Source organism: Suncus etruscus, chromosome 5 (genome assembly GCF_024139225.1).
Source record: "Suncus etruscus isolate mSunEtr1 chromosome 5, mSunEtr1.pri.cur, whole genome shotgun sequence".
NCBI lineage: Eukaryota > Metazoa > Chordata > Mammalia > Eulipotyphla > Soricidae > Suncus > Suncus etruscus.
In genome coordinates, this window is record NC_064852.1 from 75,276,987 (window position 1) to 75,291,782 (window position 14,796).

Sequence of the window (14,796 nt, forward strand, 5' to 3'; positions counted from 1 at the left end):
GAATCCATCATGGGTAGGAGGTTGAGGTGGAGCACCTCTTTTCTTCTAAATACAGTAACTGCGAAGTCCTGGAAGTTCAGTTCAGTTCTGAACTGAAGCCTTTTCCATCCTTGGCAACCCACTCATTGTTTAGGGGCAGAGAACTTGGCCTCTGATGATCATAAATCCCTCTGACTATATGAGTTTAATTGGGAAGATTAATAGTTGGTGATGTAATCAAATTTTGGAGCCATGATAGACATCTGAAGTTAAGTTTTCAGTGTTAGAACACATTCGGAAAATAACTCAGTTATTTATAGGACTGACACCCCCACCCCCCAAATAAATAAGTTTACCCATCACGGATAGGGCAGAGATACATTATTGCTCTTCCTTCTTTCTTTACTGGCGAGGCCTCTAATAGAGGAGCAGATTGTGGTCATTGGTGCTTCAACAGCTCCAGGTGGTCAGCATAGTGACTTCAGAGAGTGAGAGTAAAACCTAACCATGCTTTCCAAATCAAATATTAAATTACTTACATCCGTTTGCTACAATGAGGTATAAATGCTAAGTGTGCAGTCATCTGTTTGTTTAAAAGTCAAATTATGAGGACAGTTAAATTAACTTGGGAAGTTCCAGTATTCAAGCTGTGCAGTCATGACCACATTAATCCCCGTGATATCAGCCCTTCGGGAAACATGGGAGGAAGGGGCTGACACCTGAAAAAGACCTGCAAGTCAAGGTCATGGGCTCACACTGACCACAGCTTCTCTTTGCAGTGTTGCATGCCTGAGACTTTGCTTTGCCCTTAGCTACCTCTGGCCAGCCTCGCCTGGAACCTGTCCCTTCTCTCCTTATCCTTGCTGTTGTTTTCTCAAAGCAGTTTCCTTTCCCTCTGCTCTTGGAAAAGAGACTCTTGGCCTCAGGTTTGCATCCTGAATCTCTCCCTAAGTGTGGCCTACAGCTGTGCCGCTCACGTTCATTAACAGCCTCCCTCTCTCCCTAGATCATCTCTGAAAGTGGTGAAGGCAGCAGCCCAGGTCTTGAATACATTATGGCAATATCGGGACCTCCGGAGCATTTATAAAAAGGTAACTAACAAGAATAGTGCAGGCCTAATTGTCATTCATCAGAGCACACATTCATAATCATTTATTGTAATGAAATGTCATTATTCATTTTGAGCAGCTTCCTTTTCTCTCTTAACACCACAGGATGGGTGGAATCAGAACCATTTTATTACCCCTGTGTCAACATTGGAGCGAGACCGATTCAAATCACATCCTTCCTTGTCTACCACCAACCAACAGATGTCACCCATCATTCAGTCAGGTCAGTGGGTAAACTCCACTTCTTGTTGAAAGCGTATGTGTGACAGACATTGTTTCTCAGCCAGTGAAGATGGAAAAGAGATGATTAAATCTGTCACCTCTAAACACAGGAGAATTTGCTTTTTGAGCTGAGGGCCTTTTATGGGAAGTATGCACTGCCGTAAATAACAAACCCACATTCTTCCTTCTGCTTTGAAAGTTTATTCAAGTTTAGTTTACAGCCACTAGAATGCATAAAGGTGCCCCAGTGTGTCTCCCCGCCCTACTTCCCCTCAAGTTTCTGCTTTATGTGGTGACCGCAGGATCTGCATGTGCCAAACTGGCTGGGTGTGGTGACACAGGGGTCATGGAGGAAACAACATCTTGGAGAGCCACAAAGTCACATCTGAAATGGTTCTATTGCCTGCTTGCCTGTTGGCCATGTATTTAGAATTTTTCAGAGTGATCTCTTTGTTATTTTATTTTTCAGGCCACAGCCGATGGTGTTCAGAGGCTATTCTCAGCTTGAGGTTTACCTCTAATTCTGCTCAAGGGGTCTGTGTGTTGTCGGTCATCACACCAGGGTCTTCTACATGCAAAGCATGCACCAACCCATTGAACTATTGCTCTGCCACCCTGTCCCTTGAGAGGTTTTTGAGTTTAATTTTTCTGTAATAAGTATTAGAAATAAGGTCTGCTCTCCCTATAGGTTGAGAAAGCTATAATTTCTCTTCTTTATCATGGAAACCTTTATTCCTAACTGCCAGCAGACCTAGCTAGTGGAAATGAGCACTTCAGATGGTTGTGCAGAAGTTCCCTTTGCTTTATGAGTTTAGCCTCTTGGTCAGAGAAAGGTTTTGTGACTCAGACCATTGTTGGCTGAAGCAGTGGCAGTGGTGGCGCATTCCAGCTCACACACTGCAACTGCAGCACTTGTTCATTGTGCTTGGGCACCCAAAGTCACTCAACAAGGCCATGATTATGACTGTAGTGCTCACACATGGGTAGTTGCTGTACTGACACATATTTGACTAGCAGTGCTCTGGAGATCATATATTTGTTTGAAGCACCAGGGATCCCAATAGCAGAGCCACAGGGCCTACATTCAGACATGTGGTATAGTGCTGGGGATTGAACTCACAACCCCATGCTTGTGCAGCAGCTGCTTTTCATCTTGGCCCTTGGTATCCCAGACTATGTTGCTTCTCATGTGTAAGGATAGACTATTACTAACAACCCGAGTCCTGTAAATGTATCTTAACTAAATGAAAGAAAAAACTGTTAAGTACCTTCTTTACTCTGGCTTTAATCCTCCCATTCTGACATATAAATATTATCTGTTGCGTTCAATAGTGCTGCTGCTGGCACATTCATTTCTCATGGCGACAAATGTGGCCAAGAAGACTAATATATACGAGTGGTGGTTCTTGCCACATAATTGGATGTCTCCACTTGTACTCAGAAGTTAAAAAAAATTATCTGTGCCTACTACAACTAGGATATATTTGTATCATAGTTTTAAAATTATGAGTTTTCTTTAAAGGGACTGATGCTTGCTTTCTGGCATCCTTGCTTAGTTCCAGGTTTAGCCTGAGGCTATTTTTTTTCTTTTACAAAAATGTTCAGAATCCTTTGGAGATTTAGAAATAGAAGTGCCAGGTATCAGGAGGTACACCTGTTTGGCAAAAGGTGTTTGTATAGGTGAGAAACAATTTCAAACAGACTAGGCCAGTTACTGAGCAAGACTTTTGTTTAGCAATTTCTTAAAGTAGATACAGGCCAAGGGAAGATTGTTAAAGTGATACAACACATGCCTGAATGTTTGCAGCCCTGAGTTTAATCCCCCGCACCTACATGCCTACTCACAGCACCACCAGATGAGTGGTGACTTCCATAAGTAAACTGGCAACCCTATTCAAGTTCTGGGTACCTTATGGGTTTCATTTAAGTAGAATTTATTTCACACATATTTCTCCTGTCATACTAAGGATCCACTCTTATACATGCATGGCATAGGCTTGTAGATACTAAAGTAGACACTATACCTTGCTACTTTTAGCAAGGCAGGCATGCAGATTTTCTGTTTTCTGTCCTTTTGCCTTCTAGAGCAGAAGAATTTGCCTTATAGCAGTGAAATGACTTTGGGGAAAATAGCTCAATGTCATTTTTCCTCTGAAAATATCTATGGATGGAAAAATAGCTTATGAAGAGTATCAAGTGAGGAACCAAAGATCTAGCAGGGCATTTTTCTTGCATGTTGCTGACCTAATTCTTTCCGCATCACCATGTATGGTTCACTGAGCACCAGGTGTGGCCCAAAACAAACAAACAAAATAAATTTGAGTGATTATAAGTAACAACCTTTATTTAGCATTAACTGTGGAAAAAAAATAGAACTTTTATTTAAAAAAAAAAACAGAATGACAAAGGTGCAATGTTTTTGTTTTTTTGAAAAATATGCATGAATAGGCATAGTTTTATTAAATGTTTGGTTTAGCTTAGAGTAAATTCACATAATGCTTTGTATGACCAACTTCTCACAGACAATTTCCTTAATAAACTGAGCTTACTGGGTTTAACTCATTTCCCTGGCAGCAACTTGCCATAAAAAGAATTATAAATTTTATGGGCTGGGTTCTCTTAATCAAACATGTTTAGGGATGCAGATATTTTTGAAACAATTAGAAATCAAAACATGCCATAAAGCATCTATTTACTGAAGAGCAATATAGAAGGATAATAGATGCATGTTTTACAAGCAACTAAACTGAGCTCATAAAGGAACAAATGAAATTCCTGAAGGGCTAAAGCTATGACCACTCAGTCAGCTGAAAAGTCTAATCAAGGCATTGATTGGGCCAAAGTGGGAAGCCTATCTGATACTTGTGCCGAGGTCTTCTAGCCAGGTAGTCTGCACCATGGACAGCTCACCTATGAAGCTGGGTTTGAGCTGAGCTGACCAGCATAGTGCAGGCATGCAGTTCATCTCCAGACACAGGGACCTTCAGCTTGGCACCTCCAAGAGCTGATGTTTAGCCCCAGCTGCATGGCACTAATACTGACCTTTGCTTTTCCAGAGACACTGACGATCTGCTTTCTCCTCTCTCTTTCTCTCCCCCTCACCCTTCTCTCTGTGCTCCTTCTTCAGTTGGCAGCACCTCTTCCTCACCAGCATTATTAGGCATCAGAGATCCTCGCTCTGAATATGATAGAACCCAGCCACCTATGCAGTATTACAATAGCCAAGGGGACACCATACACAAAGGCCTGTACCCTGGTAAGACGCCAGTGGGGTGTGTGATACTGGATCTCAAAAAACACTATTTGACAGTCTGTGGCTCAGAAAGGAGCCATGTCTGCAACCAGCTGGTCTTCCAGTCTGTCCTCCCTTGTTTAGAAGGCTGCTGCCTTTTCCATTACCCATAAAAACCCACTAAACAGAGAGACTTAAAGAACAGATACCTTAAGTGAAATAAAAAGAATACAATGTTTGGTTGGTGGGAAATGATTCACAGCCACACCACCATGTCATCCCTGTGTCTTGCTCAATTCTGGCCCCAGCCATCTTCCCTTTTGTGTGCTGCTGTGATTCCACTGCCTGAGATCTGTAGCTCTGCAGGACCTCATCTCCTGACATGCTCATCTCATAGGTTCAGACGGGGGATGGAGCTCAATTTCACTTAAGTTCTCATGGAGAAACACTCAAATGACAAAATTAACATTGTGCCTTTTCCTCAGAGCATTTAAAGAATATCAGAATTAAGTAGCATTAATATTTTTGTCCTGGTCAGAAAGCTGCATCAAATATTTTAATGCCAGCCCAAAGGGTTAGCACTATTTTATACTGTTCTCACTCTCAGTTCCCTTGCAAATTTCACTCCAGAGGTTTCAAATAAAGCTGTGTGAACTATCCCCCAAAAAAGAGCACTCCCCCTTCTGCCCCTTTAAAAACCTGTTTATTAAAAGGAAATAAATAAAAGCTGGTGGCAACTTAAACTGCTAGGGGAGCAGTCTCAGTTGTGCTGTTGTCTTTGAAACTGATTTCATAGGACTGTTTACTAATCAACTATTGTTACTATGGCAATTAATGCTCAGAAAATCACAGATGCTCCATTTCAGACACGGAGCAAGCTCTGCGCAAGGGAAATACATATACAAACCAATGTGCACTGTTGCTTCTGCTGTGCAGCCGCCTGCTTTATTTTTAAGATCACTTCCTTAGCATGCACACCCTTCCCTATCGGCTTTGCTGCTGCTTGCTACTTGCTTCAGTCAATTAATTTGCCTCAAGTATGTTTCATTTTCTTCACGGAAGACGAAAAAAACATTTGCTAGCCTTAACAGTAATGCAAAGGCAACTCATCACATTGGGAATCTATCGTGGACTCTCTAGAAAAGACTAGGCCTTTTCTGTTCAAAAAGTACATTATCAGGGCCACCAGGCTAGGCTTTGCTGTGGCCTCACCATTCAGGGCACAACCATACCTGCACCTTTTCAGGATCCAGAGCTGGGAGTCCCAACTGTTTAGGACAAATGAGGCCTTTTCTATTTCCTTTCAACCATCTCTCCCAGCCCTGGGTGACATTTCTCAACTCAGGCAGAAATGGTGTTGTTCAGAGCCAACCTGGGAGGTCCACCTAGGTTTTCAGAGCTTTCTAAAGTAACCAGATCTTGGAAGAAATCCCTTCTTTTGAATGAGCTCAGCATTTGTATTGACAGCTTATTTTTGCCATAATCAAGAGTCCTTAACAGCAGTGGGATAAAGAGCAGCAGCCAGACTAGATCTGGAAGACCCAGCCTGCAGACCACTTCACTCTGTGCTGGCATCAGGGAGGGCCAAGTCAACCCTACCCAACTGCAGGCAATACTGAGTACTGGTTTTTATGCCATAAAACTTTTTTTTTTTTTTTTTTGCAGGCTCCAGCAAACCATCACCAATCTACATCAGTTCCTATCCTTCACCAGCAAGAGAACAAAACAGACGGCTCCAGGTGAAGTTGCAATATCATTCTTAACAAGATTCATTAGTGGAAATCTGCACAGCAAGGGTTTGCGCCCACCAGAGCTGGGCACACACATGGGGGGGGGGGGCAAAAATCCCTCCCTGGGGATCTTTGTTCTTCAGAACCTTTTTCAGGGGTGGGGTGAGGTGAGGACTAGGGAAGAAAATCACTTGCACAGTAACTTTAAATATCCAAAGTGATTCAGCTGGCAGCCCAATGCCCTAATGGGCTCCTGCTAAGCCATCTTTCCTCATATTCTTTGCCCAGCAATTTCATTTCTCTACTTTGTCCTTTTGCTAATCTCTCCAGCCTCTTCCCTTATCAGATGGGGAAGAACAGGAAAGCACACTTCATCTTCAGTCTTAACACTGCCTTGTGTCTGTGTAGCTTGTTCTTTGTCTCCCTGACACACTGCCCCATCAGGCATGCAGAGTTTTAAGTCAGGAACCAAAGGGTCAGGATTTTGTTTTAGATTTCCACAGCCAAGTCAAGACTAGCCATGATGACACTTGGTTGCTTTTCTGGCAGGATCTCAGATCAGTTTCAGATGCTTCATGATGCTAAGTTCACCTGGGCCATCTGAGCTCGCCTCTCCTTCCAGGCATAGATAAGCAGGTTCTGAATTTACTGCATCCCATTCTTCAGATAAGAGCTCTCTGAAATCCCCATCACCATCCTCTCTTCTTTATGGAGGAAGAATTTAAGTCACATATAATATATGCAACAGGTTTTTAACTCAGGAAAAATATCCTCAGATTCATGCCTCTCACTTCAATTGAAAATTGAAAAAAAAAAAGTCTCAATTCACAAAGGACTTTTTCTGAGAATTTATTATAATGTTAGAACACATTTAATTTGAGGGTAATGTGTCACATCTTGCTAAGTGGGAGGATGAGAACATGATTACAAAAACAGACATGAGAACAGTGGTGGTTTTTATTCCAGCATAGTTGACACCAGTAACTAAGGTCAGGAGTTTAAGGCAACACAGAAGGAAACAGGTGGGTTCTCTACTCAAGGCCCACAGGTAATTCTCCTTGCTTCCTTACACATGGGTTTATCAAACAGCCCTGGCAAGATTTTTCTTGCTAAAAATTTTTTTTTAGTAGAATCTTTGCTCATGTATCTCTTCTAATTATATAGCATTCTTCTTACCTTGAAATTGCTTATTCCTTTAATAATACAACTGGGTTTCCAAAGTTTGTTTTTTAACGAACTACACATGTCTTAAAGTGAAAGGATGCATTTAGTCAAGTCTACGGTAACCATTTTTCTATATTTACACAACTAGTTGTAAAAAAGTAAAACCTCTCACTAAATTCATGATGTGCTAGTAATTCAATTCTCTGTATTACAGTAAAAGTCTTTTTAATTGGGGATCACTAGTAGATGGCCTGGACACAGCAGAGCAGAACACATGAGTAGATTCTAGCAACCCACCTATGAATGCCTTTTAAGATCCTTCCAGATAACTTTGATCCATATGCCACAAATGTTGAATATTGTTCTAAAATGTGAAGTGAGTCACCCACAGAAATTTTCCTTAAACATATATTTCCCAAATTTGCTTTGGTTTAATTGCTTTCTCATTTTGTTGACAGCATCAACAGCTGTATTACAGTCAAGATGACTCCAATAGGAAGAATTTTGATGCCTACAGATTGTATTTGCAGTCTCCTCATAGCTATGAAGATCCTTATTTTGATGATCGAGTTCACTTTCCAGCTTCTACTGATTATTCAACACAGTACGGACTGAAATCGACCACAAATTATGTCGACTTTTATTCCACTAAACGACCTTCTTATAGAGCAGAACAGTACCCCGGGTCCCCAGACTCGTGGGTGTAGCATCAAGATGCTCAATAGAGGAACTCTTTCTTTCTAACCTTGTTTGGATTGAGATGAAAAGTCCGTCTTGATGATTTAATGATGAATTGTGAAAGTGAAATGGAAGGAATGAGTGAAGAGCTGTTTTTGTTTATTTTTTTCAATTTTTATTTTTTGAGGAATTATCAGGGAAGTGAGGAAACTGTTGGGAGAAAGGACTTTCTAAGCTCTTATTTAGGTGTTAGATCTAATTACCTGTAGACTGTATAGTTGGGTGAAGGTGTGGGAGATGTGATGAGAGATTTGCGAAATGGGTGAAATGAGATGGGGATGTGTAGGTCAAATCAAAGATGATTTTTTTAATGTGAATAAAGTTATGTTCTGATAGTTTGTACAGAAATAAAAATGAATGGATGCCCTTCATGTTTATTGCTATTACTAAATGTCAAGATTGTATGCTATTATGTCTTGTAAATTTCTCTTGTTGGTGTAAATATGGAAATGCCACATTGGTTAAGTGCCATCATTTGTAATGCAGTGTGTCATTTGAAAAGAGATTTGAAGAAAATGACAGCTTAAACAAATGGGAAACCCAATGAATTGTTAGCAATTAAAAACAAACTACAACATCTTTCGTTTTCAAAATGAGTAGTGTACCTCTGAAGCACAAAGTCCAATCTGGCCTAACAGCACCATGCTCATTCCCTGCCTCTTTCATAGGACACTTCACTGCCATTTTCTATGCACATGAAAGAAAAATAAATGTGGAAATTTCATCCTTGGAAATTTGGTCTCTGTCCTTTTTTCATCTTCTCTACGTAATATGAAAAAGAATACTTAGCAATGCTAATCTAATTGCTTGTTTGGAATAATTTAAATATGTCCAATTCTTCTCAATTCCTCCTGATTATCTGAAGTTAATGTCCTTTGTGAGATGGACCATCCCAAAGAATGGAATTAAAAACTTTTCTCCTAACTTATTTCTATTTCATGATAGGTATTTTGAATCTAAAGTCTATTACAGTTATATCATGTTTTTCAGGGCACTTCACCTAAGAAAAAGATAGTCTGGCCCTAAATAAAATCATTGTCTTTTTTGAACTTTTTATCTAAGAACTCAGCTACCTAAAAGTAGATGGGCACTTTCTGGTTGACACCTATATAGATAACCAAATCAAATTCTAAATATTTTGCTACATAATTCCACAAGACATTAATATCTATTAATATCTTAATTAGAGATAGGAAGGAGATAAAATCCACATAACACTGAGTGACATGGCTAATAAATTTTTGTTCAACTGTGAAGAAAAGGGGTTCAAGTGCTGGGAGACCCAATATCTGAGATCTCCCCATTGTCTTGTGGTTTCTGCCCTGGTTCACTTTGTGGGAACTAAACAACCTATAACTAGTCAAACCCCAGAGGTAATAATTTAGTATATCCTACAAATGTGATATTGACTCATAAGTTAACGTGCTGTGAACAGGGAGATAGCTTGTAGGGTTAATGTGCATGCTTTGGTTGTGAGAGGCCTGAGTTCCACTTCAGTCCCCATATGGTGCCTCGAGCACTGCTTGGCATGGTCCAAATCTAAAAAATGTGTGGTGGTATTTGTCAATATATGGAGCAAAGTGCTCCTTGCCCAAAAATATGACCCAAAGTGAAATGAAAATGTGAGGATAAGAAAGATCCCTAACGTCTTCAAACCTTACCTTTTGAAGTCAAACTTTGGCTTTGGGGCTATGCCCACCAGTGCTTACTCCTGACTGCTTAGAATCACTCTAGCAGGCTGGGGGTTCATCTGTTGTGGTGGGTATTAAATCCAGGTTGGCTACATGCAAAGAAAGTACCTTACTCCCTGGACCATTTCCAGCATCTGAGGTCAGGCTTTCTGAAATGACACCTGAGCCAGGTCATCCAGCTTCCCAAGACGCTTAGGCCTGCCAGAGCTCAGGTAACAGCTTTCTTCTGATGGCAGAGATTGCTCGGTTTCTTCAAGACTAACACTAAGACTCAAGGTTTCTGATACCTTTCTGAACTTTGACTCACTGACTTCCTAAACCTTGTGGGGTGTTTTTCTGTTGTTGTTTGTTTGTTTGTTGTGCCTGGGTTAAATACCCTTACTTAAGAAGTCTAGGAATGTGTCAGTGGCCTCAGCTCTATGACTGTAATCAACTGTTGCTTTCAAACTTCATTAGTCATTGGGGTGGCTTAGTGGACCAAGTTCCCCCCTGCACTAAGAGCATTTTGAAACCTTATTCAGATGACAGTTGAAAACTTTCTTGGGTCCCCAGTAAGCCTTTAGATCTGACCTGCTTTCTTGTGAGGCTTCTTTCAGAAGACCAGAGAAAACGGCCGACTGTCTAAGGTACAAAAGATTGATCTGAAAGTGAACCCACTCTTCAACGTATAGGGGTACACAAGCTCAGCTTAAACTGTGTGGTTTCTTGATGCTGCTCTGATGTTACCATTAGCCACAAAATTCAGCCCTGTGAACCTAATCCTCCAGAGGCCAGCACAACTCTTCCTCATGGAGGATGACAAGTAAATTGATCCTGCACAGATGACTTAGAAGGTATTCATCACTTCTGTGCCTTGTCACCTGGAAGCTTTGCAGCATGGAGAGTCTCACCCTGAACAACCAAAGTATTAGAGGGAGGGTTGCAGGCATTTTAAAGTATTCTTTAAAAGTTTCCTGGGTGACTGCAATGTATGGTCTAAGGGAAAAATCATATGGCCCAAAGACTCCCCATGACCTGAAAATTGAATGGAGTTTGGGAGATGAGTTTGCTTGGAAGAGAGTGGTGGGGATTTGAAATATTATGATTGAGATCTTAAACTGGAAATGTCACAGACATCATTTTTCTTTTCATCAGAATATGTTTTTCCCTTGTGTGCTCTTGCATAAGTTTTGTCGTTTGAAGTCCCTGGATATCTTAGGAGTACCAGAAATTATATCTTCAGAGACCCATAACTTCTCCAAACTGTTCATGGCCCTTGTCAATTGTCACAAGGTCACTTGTAGTAAAATGTATTGTAGTAAAATGCTAATCATCCCTTTATTAAGTACTCACCTTGTTCTATGACTCACACTCTCATTTAACTTCACAACAAATGAATGAAATCTATACCAATAGCCCATTTGACAGATGCTGAAGCAAACTTGCAGAATAACTGCTGAAAATGACACAACCAGTTAGTTAGAATTACACTCTTAACTGTGATACCAGTTTTTATAAAATTTGTTTACTTAAGTTCCACCTGAATTATTTATTGAAATTTTTTTGTTCTTTATTTGTTCTCTGTCCTCTATTCTGTTCTCTGTTTGTTAAAGGAAGCCATTAGTGCTCTAAAAGAAAGACCACCATGGCTTTTCCATTGGCAAAGCCCATGTTCTCTCTTGTACACATTTCACTCTTTCTCTCCCTCATATTTCTCTAAATTTCTTTCTATATAAAACTTGCATCACCAAATATTTTCCTTAAACCAAAAACAGGGGGCTGGAGTTATAGCACAGCAGAAGGGCATTTGCCTTGCACGCGGCTGACCTGAGATGGACCCAGTTCTTCGCAACTGGACCCAAAAGCTAGCATGGCACCCAAGTTTGATCCCTGGCTTCCCATACGTCCTGGTGCCTGCTAGGAGCGATTTTTGAGCACAGAGTCAGGAGTAACCCCTGAGCACTGCCAGGTGTGCCCCCCCCCAAAAAAAAGAAAAACAATAATTACCTTCTTAAGTAAAAAAATGTAGTGATTGCAACAGGTATTTAACCTTTTAACTGTTAAGCATATTGCCACTGGTATTTCATGAACTTCATTTTGGGAAACTTAAATTCCAGTCATTTTGATGTGTGTGATGATTTAAGTTGGGCTTCACTGAAATAAAACTTAATAATCATATTAATTAACTATAGGGTTTTTGTTGATTTTTTTTTTTTTTTTTTTTTTTTGGTTTTTGGGCCACACCCAGCGGTGCTCAGGGATTACTCCTGGCTGTCTGCTCAGAAATAGCTCCTGGCAGGCACGGGGGACCATATGGGACACCGGGATTCGAACCTTTTGGTCCTGGATCAGCTGCTTGCAAGGCAAACGCCATTGTGCTATCTCTTCGGGCCCTGATTTTTTTTTTTTTTTTTTAGGTTGGGTGAATCCACTGAAGGCAGATCTATTTTCAGGGTTAAACCATGTGTGATAGCACAAGGTTAAGGCACTTGCCTAGCAAGCAGCTGTGGCCTTGCTCTGATTGAAATCCGGCACTGTCTATGATCTCTGGGCACTGGTAGGTGTGGCCCCAAAACAAAATACATAACCATCATCTAACTGTATTTATAATTAAGAAAAACTTTTATAAACTTGGCCATTGTATTTCACATTTGGAGTGTTTGGGAGCCACACTCAGTGACGCTCAGGGGTTCTCCTGGCTATGCGCTCAGAAATCGCTCCTGGCTTGGGGGGGCCATATGGGACACCAGGGATTGAAAAGGGTTCATCCTAGATTAGCGTGCATCAGGCAAATGGCCTACTGGTTGTACCACTGCTCTGGGCCCATATATATATTTGGTTTTGACAACATTTGTCATAATTGTCCCCAAACTGGAAATAACCCAAATCTCAAATGGATAAGTACATGCTATTATATTTGTGGTGGAATACTAGTCAGCAACAAAAAGAATGAGTCACAGATAATCACAATATCGTATATGAATCTCAAAAATGTGTTACTGATGGGGCCAGAGAGATGGCGCAGCAGTAGAGTGTTTGTTATGCATGCGGCTGACCCAGGACAGACCATGGTTCTGTCTCTCAGCGTCCCATATGGTCCCCCAAGCCAGGAGTGATTTCTGAGCGCATAGCCAGGAGTAACCTCTGAGCATCACCAGGTGTGGCCCATAATAAAAATTAAAAAAAAAATGTTACTGAGAGGATACCAGACACTAAAGAATACATACTCAGTTTAATGTTGAGATCAGGCAAAACTATGATATATACATAGATATTAGCTGATATAAGCATGGTATTAACTAAGATTTATGGTGATTGGATATGTTACATAGTGATTCTTATGGGTGGTTTTTACATAGATATGCACACATATTAATTATCAATATGTTCATAGTTAAGTCTATTTTACCATAGTAATATAATAAAACATTAACACTTCAAAGTTCACTTTAAAGTAAGTATGACAGGGGCCGGAGAGATAGGACAGTGGTAGGGTGTTTGCCTTGCAAGCGGCCGATCCAGGACCAACTGTGGTTCAAATCCCATCATCCCATATGGTCCCCCCGAGGCTGCCAGGAACAATTTTTGAGCAGAGAGCATGGACTAACCTCTGAGCACCACCGGGTGTGGCCCAAATAAAAACAAATAAATAAATAAATAAAAGTAAGTATGACATTGTTTGATAAACTAGGAACAGAGTTATGGTTGGGAAAAATTTAATTTATACATTCTAACTTTTCAGAGCATCCAATGAAAGTGATTTCTCTCACAAAAGAAAAATATACTTTAGAAATCTACTACTTTAACACAAGCTTTAAGTAGTTAGTGCAAAACTCTAAGTTGTTATACATCCTATTTAAAAGCTGGTAGTTCACCAAAGTTAAATTTAAACAATTTATATATGTATTTGAAAAGCACTATATGGGAGTATTCTATGATTCTTATAGACTTTTATGTATGTTGACAAGAAAGTAAGTTGAGAAGTAAAACTTGGGTTCATGTTTAAACATTGTTGATAGAGTATTGCCCCTTTTTCTGAGATCCATGGAGAAGAGTAAACAACTCACCCGCCTAGTACTCCCCAAGCTGAGTAGCAGGGAAGGAGTGTAGCTGAGGAATTTTTCTGTGTTTTGTTTTTGTTTTTGTTTTTTAGGGTTTTTTGGTTTTTGGGTTTTGGTTTTTGGGCCACACCCAGCGATGCTCAAGAGTTACTCCTGGCTCTGTGCTCAGAAATCGCCCCTGGCAGACTCAGGGGACCATATGGGATGCTGGGAATCGAACCCAGGTCCATCCTGTCTTGGTCTCATGCGAGGCAGACACCTTACCGCTGTGCTATCTCTCCAGCCCAGTTGAGGTATTCTTTTAGGTAAGTACTGAACAGGTGTGAGCTGAAAAATAATAATGTCAGTGAACTCAGAAATTGAGCCATTAATGCAGTTTTTAACTCGCCAAATACAGGGAGACCATTTTAAAAGACTCTGCTTAAGTCAGAATCTGACTGGAGAGGAAGTGAACAGTCATGGTTTAGTGTGCGATGGGGAGCGACTGAAGGAGAGCAGAGGATACAATCTTATTTGGAATTACATCAGGCAGTTTCTGCCCCATAGACAGCTGCCCTTTGCTGGTCTATGTTAAGGACTGGAGAACATGTGCCAGTACTTATCCATTCTGCCTCACTTTAAATCTTGACTTCTGTCTGCAACCTTGGGAGGGTAGTTGGTAATGGACACTTGACTTGCTGTTTTTATGAATCCACTTATTCAGGACAATCCTTCTAGACTGCAGACACAAAATGGAAATTACTAGCAAGTAAAGTATGACTTGAATTGTATCTGTTTTAGTTTTTTTTCCCTGTTTTTATGCCAGCAGCTTTGCTGGAAGCAGCTGGCATATCCCTGGAGTGGCTGTTTGTGCCAATGGCTGCTGCCTAATTCTAACTCGAAATCACTAAA

At 40.7% G+C, this 14,796-nt stretch overlaps 1 protein-coding gene across 9 annotated transcripts in view; it reads left to right on the plus strand.

Annotated features, from left to right (window-relative positions):
- Positions 1 to 8,908, plus strand: part of PKP4 (plakophilin 4) — a 292,898-nt gene extending 283,990 nt beyond the window's left edge. For 7 of the 9 annotated variants that reach the window (XM_049773094.1, XM_049773095.1, XM_049773096.1 and 4 more), the window contains 5 exons: positions 986 to 1,070; positions 1,194 to 1,311; positions 4,438 to 4,566; positions 6,208 to 6,281; positions 7,895 to 8,908. In XM_049773094.1, coding sequence (XP_049629051.1) covers positions 986 to 1,070; positions 1,194 to 1,311; positions 4,438 to 4,566; positions 6,208 to 6,281; positions 7,895 to 8,143 — 655 coding nt within the window. In that variant the 3' untranslated portion in view covers positions 8,144 to 8,908. The remainder of the gene's footprint in view (positions 1 to 985; positions 1,071 to 1,193; positions 1,312 to 4,437; positions 4,567 to 6,207; positions 6,282 to 7,894) is intronic. The other 2 variants (XM_049773098.1, XM_049773099.1) reach the window with 1 other exon arrangement.
- Positions 8,909 to 14,796: the final 5,888 nt, after the last annotated feature.